This window comes from Mizuhopecten yessoensis, unplaced genomic scaffold, assembly GCF_002113885.1.
Source record: "Mizuhopecten yessoensis strain PY_sf001 unplaced genomic scaffold, ASM211388v2 scaffold11179, whole genome shotgun sequence".
NCBI lineage: Eukaryota > Metazoa > Mollusca > Bivalvia > Pectinida > Pectinidae > Mizuhopecten > Mizuhopecten yessoensis.
Genome location: NW_018408919.1, coordinates 2,626,133 through 2,632,425, shown reverse-complemented (window position 1 = coordinate 2,632,425; position 6,293 = coordinate 2,626,133). Strand labels below are relative to the sequence as shown.

General features: G+C 38.9%; 1 protein-coding gene across 1 annotated transcript; it reads left to right on the top strand.

Annotated features, from left to right (window-relative positions):
• Positions 1-3,853: 3,853 nt before the first annotated feature.
• On the top strand, positions 3,854-6,039 carry LOC110440332 (RNA-binding protein 25-like). The gene is made up of 2 exons (XM_021483322.1): positions 3,854-3,997; positions 4,945-6,039. Exons 1-2 carry the CDS (start codon positions 3,854-3,856, stop codon positions 6,037-6,039), a joined length of 1,239 nt encoding a protein of 412 aa, XP_021338997.1.
• Positions 6,040-6,293: the final 254 nt, after the last annotated feature.

Below are 6,293 nucleotides of genomic sequence, written 5' to 3'. Positions count from 1 at the left end.
TGATGGTCTTCTTTACTGTACAGAATCCCAATTAACGAGAAGTTACAGGCACATTCCGGACTAACGGGGTTCTACTGAACTGTCTGACAGTTCTAACAATTTATGGTCTTCTGTACTGTACATAATCCCAATAAACGAGAAGTTATAGGCACAGTCCGGAATAATGGGGTTCTACTGTACTGTCTGACAGTTCAAACAATTAATGGTCCTTTGTACTGTACAGAATCCCAATAAACGAGAAGTTATAGGCACAGTCCGGACTAACGGGGTTCTACTGTACTGTCTGACAGTTCAAACAATTAATGGTCTTCTATACTGTACAGAATCCCAATTAACGAGAAGTTACAGACACATTCCGGAATAATGGGTTTCTACTGTTCTGTCTGACAGTTCAAACAATTAATGGTCCTCTGTCCTGTACTGTACTGTACTGTACTGTACTGTACTGTCTGACAGTTCAAACTATTAATGGTCCTTTGTACTGTACAGAATCCCAATAAACGAGAAGTTATAGGCACAGTAAGGACTAACGGGGTTCTACTGTACTGTCGGACAGTTCAAACAATTAATGGTCCTCTGTCCTGTACTGTACTGTACTGTACTGTACTGTCTGACAGTTCAAACAATTAATGGTCCTCTGTACTGTAATGTACTGTACTGTCTGACAGTTCAAACAATTAATGGTCCTCTGTACTGTACTGTACTGTACTGTACTGTACTGTCTGACAGTTCAAACAATTAATGGTCTCCTGTACTGTACTTTTCTGAATCCCAATTAATGAGAGAAGTTACAGCCACAATCCGGACTAACGGGATTCTACTGTACAATGTAGCTATTGTGTGTCTTCAGAGACCAACTTGTTAAACAAATCAAATGTGCTGAAACGACCAAAAGGAATGGCATAAAAACTCACTTGTTACAGATTGAAATGTTTTCTACGAAGCAGAAATTGGTTCCAATCTTTGCGTCGCCATACAGGGCAATACAATAAACGATATTATGTTTCGACATAATCTGTTTCTGAAGCAAGTATGTAAAATATGTTTTTAAAAAACGTCGCCATCATTCTTTGAAGAAATCTGGCAAACTAATTTGCAAGGAATGCGATTTTTTTCTTAATAATGGATAGAAGGTGTATACTGATACAAACGTACGAGCGTCACGTGAGATTAGGAGCGCCAATAAAAGTACAACGCTTACAATTTTTGTCTTCTCCAAAGGAAAAGACGAAAATAAATTCAAACTCAATTTGTTCATGTCTGGCTTAAACAACGTCTCTACGGAGCTTTCGTTTTTCTTTTCACCGAACCCACAACATTTTAAAACAAATTCAATAAAACTACCGCCGACCGATTGATTGTTTCATAAGTAATCTCCTTTAAAGAATTTGTTTCTTGAAGTTTCAAAGAAAGTGACCATTAAAAATTCATTTTCCCCTTTAACTTTTCACTACATTAGAACAACCCCAATACTATTATGACAGTCTACAGTGGATAGTTAAATTTCTCCCCGCATAGCCGAAAAGACTCTCTACTATTATAAAACAAAAGTTTGATGAAAAACAATGCCGTTGAAACTCTTCTGCTAAAATTGAAGTTATGTTTGAATATACAAGATGGGAGCAACACACTTTAATAATATACCATATGATCGGTTTCATCTGACGTTTCTTTGTTGCCCAAAATTTGAATGAATATAAAACATACTCTCAAAGGGTGCAAGTACGGGCTGTATTTGTCGTTTCCAAGATGGCGTCGCATTGTTTACACATTTCAGCGGTAAATACAAACGCAGATTAATATAAATTGGACAACTTGTGCCCAATCCCATTTGTAAAATAGATGCAAATAAAAATATGTTTAAATAAAAAACGTAGATTAAAGTAATAGAAAAATTTAACCCTCAATCTTTTATAAAACAATTAGATCCAAACCCAACCTTACCATTCGTCGTAGTGTTATCGGTACTTTGACGAGTTGAAGAACACGTTTCTCCTATCGACTGTGCTATGCGTAACTGTTTCACAGCACATTCAGGTTTGAGCATTATACCGCTATTAAACATCGGGTTTGAATCAAATAATTCCCTCTCACTTCGTTTGTCTACTTAACACGCGGTCATCGTAGAGAAACGGAAAAGAGATTTTAGTTGAGTCAGCTTGACCTCAAAAATGTAATGCGCTTCGAAATTTAAAAGTTCGAATCCAAAATATTGATGTATAAATTTGATTTATTCCATATTCATGAGACTGACGTTTTGTGAATCCTCTTGTGTGTGTATAGCGTCGAGAGTTAACCACGAAATGTTCCGAAGAGCGCAGCCATTCCTCCCGTGAAATAACCAGCCAATGACACCGAATGTCTTAGCACGTGGCTGACGTCAACCTCATAAATATGGAAAAAGTGGCACAATGACTGCGAAAAACTTTGAAACTCTGAAATGGCGTGTGTTTTTGGAGGAAACGGAGTCCATGTCTGCGGAAGGAGAAAACATTGTACGTACAAATAGGAGGTTTGTGAAAGAAAAATTATCCATCTTTCCAACAGTACCAAGCATGTTTTCGTACAACAAATATAAATGTGATTTTTGATGCAAGAAAGTTAGTTGAGTGTCTATTTTCGACATCGAGAGCTTTCCTCCCTTCTCGTATATTATCATAATTTGGGGTGGCATTTTTACCGGAAATTGATCAAAATCCTCCAAACGTGTAAACGTACTCTAAACACCTTAGTTTAGGTCCAAATACAGCTGTAACGAATTCTCAGGTCCCTGTGCATGAAACTTATGGAGCTGATATCACTGTGCAAGGACATTAGACTCAAAACATTAAAGTTGTAACAAACTGTCCCCACAGTTAGCAGATGCATCAGTTTATGCTTACAACTAACATCACAGGGAGCCGTGTTTCACCTGATGATATATATATATGTTTACCTTTTACATACCTCATAACATAAAAATCATATATATATATATATGATCTGGAAAAAAAAGTTTTTATTCTATATTTTCCTTCGCAAAGACTTATTTATTTATTATCTACTATATATATATATATATACAAACCCTTGTGTCTCTGTAGCTGACCCCTTCGATTGCCTTTATTGACTTGCCGACCTAAGAAGAGGACATATGCATGTATTTGAATGGCGGTAACATCTGTTCGCTTATCATACGACTAACGTCAGATTGTCTGTTGGTTTGTTCGTAAGGAAAAGTAAATGTTTGGTTAGTGTTGACTAGTGTCACCTTCCGCGGGTAATCTGTGTGTCAAGTAAATATGTAATGTATTGACGGAACCAGATTGAGCTACAACGTGACAAATACGCTTGTTCCAAACACGTTGATACCTTAGTGGCAAATAGTTCGATTGATACGGATTTATTGAAAACAATGCCACCGTTTCAATATGATCACACCTGCTGACAATCTGTGTAAACAAAGAAAAGTAACTAAGCATATATATATAAAGCAACAAACTTAACCGCGAAATCTGTCATTATAAGCACAAACTGCCTACCAAGGAGGTCGTGCGTAGGACCGCTGACAGTGTGTTGTCTCTGGTGTTTGCTACCAGGGGGCGGGCCAGAGGTTTGGATATCACATCGACAATATAGGATGGGATGTAAAACAGCAGTCACGTGTCATGAAAACACGGTTCATTTAACGTGGCGCACATCGCAAGAAAGATTCTATGAAGAAAAGACAACATTAAAATGAAACAAGAGGTATCGCGCAAAAGATACACAAGGGAAAGTGAAGCATGGGATTACAAAATGATTATAATAACTGAAAATGCTCGCAAACTTTGATAAACAATAATTTCTTAACAAAAATACAAAACTAAGAAACATGCAAAAGGGGACCAGTCGGAAATGGGGAAACTCCAAAACAAAAGACAAGACAACATATTTGGACAAGACGCGAGGCAAGAGTACAAAGATAGCAAAAGAACAAAAAAATAGGTTCAAAATATGGACGGTGGTTAAATTGAAAGTAAGAGAAACGAAAATAGGACAAAAGTATAGAAAAAACAGAAACAGCGATTTACAAAAGAAAACGTAAAAGTGAAGGGAAAAACAACAGAACAAAGGTATTGTCAAAATAAAGTGGAAACTATAGCAGGACCACTTGAATAAATCATAAGGAAACAACGATTGCAGAGACTGCAGAAAAGAACTCGTGGACACCGAATCAAAGAGGAGACCAACATGAGGAAAAACCGAGGGGATCTCGGAAATCTATCTATCAGGTCAAAAACGAGTACAACAGCTGTTTACAGTATACACCGACATACCCTGTCTCCAGCTCACATACACACATGCACCTTGCACAACACACACGGAGGCACGTCCTTAAATGACCTTAGCTGTTAATAGGACGTTAAACCAGACAAAACTAAAACAAACCAAAGTTTACAGTTCCAAGAAAACACCAAGAATGAAAATAAAAACGATGTCTAAATCAAGAAGTTGCCGAAATGAATGCAATACAGCAACACATTGTTGAGGAATACAAACACAAAACATTAAAAATGCAATAACACAAGGAACCAACGATATAGAAAAGAAAAGGGAATGCAAGACCAGGAATAGAGGAGAAACAAATCATCCGAAACAATAACGGAGCAAAGGAAGCATTAAAAAGGCGAGAACAGCGGAAAAAGGGTAATATCAAAAACAAAAGGAAATGACTTAAAATTCATAGAGAAACCAAAAATCCGGAAAGCAATACCATATACGATACCAGCAAAAGAAACCAGGCATGTAATAAAAACATATATACAGAGACAGAGGGAGGGAGACAGAGACAGGCAGACATATAGACAGACACACAGGAACAGACATACAGACACACAGGCAGAAACAGTCAGATAGACACAGACACAGTGATAGGAAAACAGAGAAGGACAGAGACACAGACAGAGACACAGAGATACACAGAGAAGGACAGAGACACAGAAAGACACAGAGATATACAGAGAAGGAAAGAGATACAGACAGACACAGAGATACACAGAGAAGGACAAAGACAGAGACACAGAGATACACAGAGAAGGACAGAGACACAGGCAGACACAGAGATACACAGAGAAGGACAGAGACACAGGCAGACACAGACAGATACACAGAGAAGGACAGAGACACAGGCAGACACAGACAGAGACACAGAGAAGGACAGAGACACAGTCAGACACAGAGATACACAGAGAAAGACAGAGACACAGACAGACACAGAAATACACAGAGAAGGACAGAGACACAGACAGACACAGAGATACACAGAGAGGGACAGAGACACAGTCAGACACAGAGATACACGGAGAGGGACAGAGACACAGGCAGACACAGAGATACACAGAGAGGGACAGAGACATAGGTAGAAACAGAGATACACAGAGAAGGACAGAGACACAGACAGACACAAAGATACACAGAGAAGGCCAGAGACCCAGACAGACACCGAGATACACAGAGAATGACAGAGACACAGACAGAGACACAGTCAGACACAGAGATACACAGAGCAGGACAGACACAGACAGACACAGAGATACACAGAGAAGGACAGAGACACAGTCAGACACAGAGATACACAGAGAAGGACAGAAACACAGACAGACACAGAAATACACAGAGAAGGACAGAGACACAGACAGACACAGATATACACAGAGAAGGACAGAGACCCAGACAGACACAGAGATACACAGAGAAGGACAGAGACACAGACAGACACAAAGATACACAGAGAAGGACAAAGACACAGACAGACACAGACAGACACAGAGAAGGACAGAGACACAGTCAGATACACAGAGATACACAGAGATACACAGACAGACACAGAGAAGGACAGAGACACAGACAGACACAGAGATATACAGAAGAGGACAGAGGCACAGACAGACACAGAGAAGAACAGAGACACAGACAGACATAGAGATACACAGAGAAGGACAGAGACACAGACAGACACAGAGATACACAAAGAGAGAACAGCGTTTGTATTGTAAACCAAAAGTGAAGGGAGAGTGATAACATAATTCAGCAGACTCTAATTTGCTATCATTAAAACCTAGAGAAACACGATATGTTCGACAAGATAAAGGGGTTGTACGTCTACAGAACTTATCAAAAAGTCGACATTCCAACAACCTCGAAAGTCGTTAAAACATCTTGATCTGTTGTATTATTTCCTCCAGCAATACCATATATATATTGTATGTTGTATGTTCGTTATCCTAGCTATTACTGGATTACAGACACCCGCTCGTTATAACTACGGTCCA

Excerpts from the sequence above, each read along its gene's own strand:
- LOC110440332 (XM_021483322.1), top strand. The coding sequence starts at position 3,854 with ATGCAAAAGGGGACCAGTCGGAAATGGGGAAACTCCAAAACAAAAGAC. Across the intron at positions 3,998-4,944 it reads GGACGGTGGTTAAATTGAAA|AGAAGGACAGAGACACAGAA; the intron begins GTAAGAGAAACG and ends AGAGATACACAG.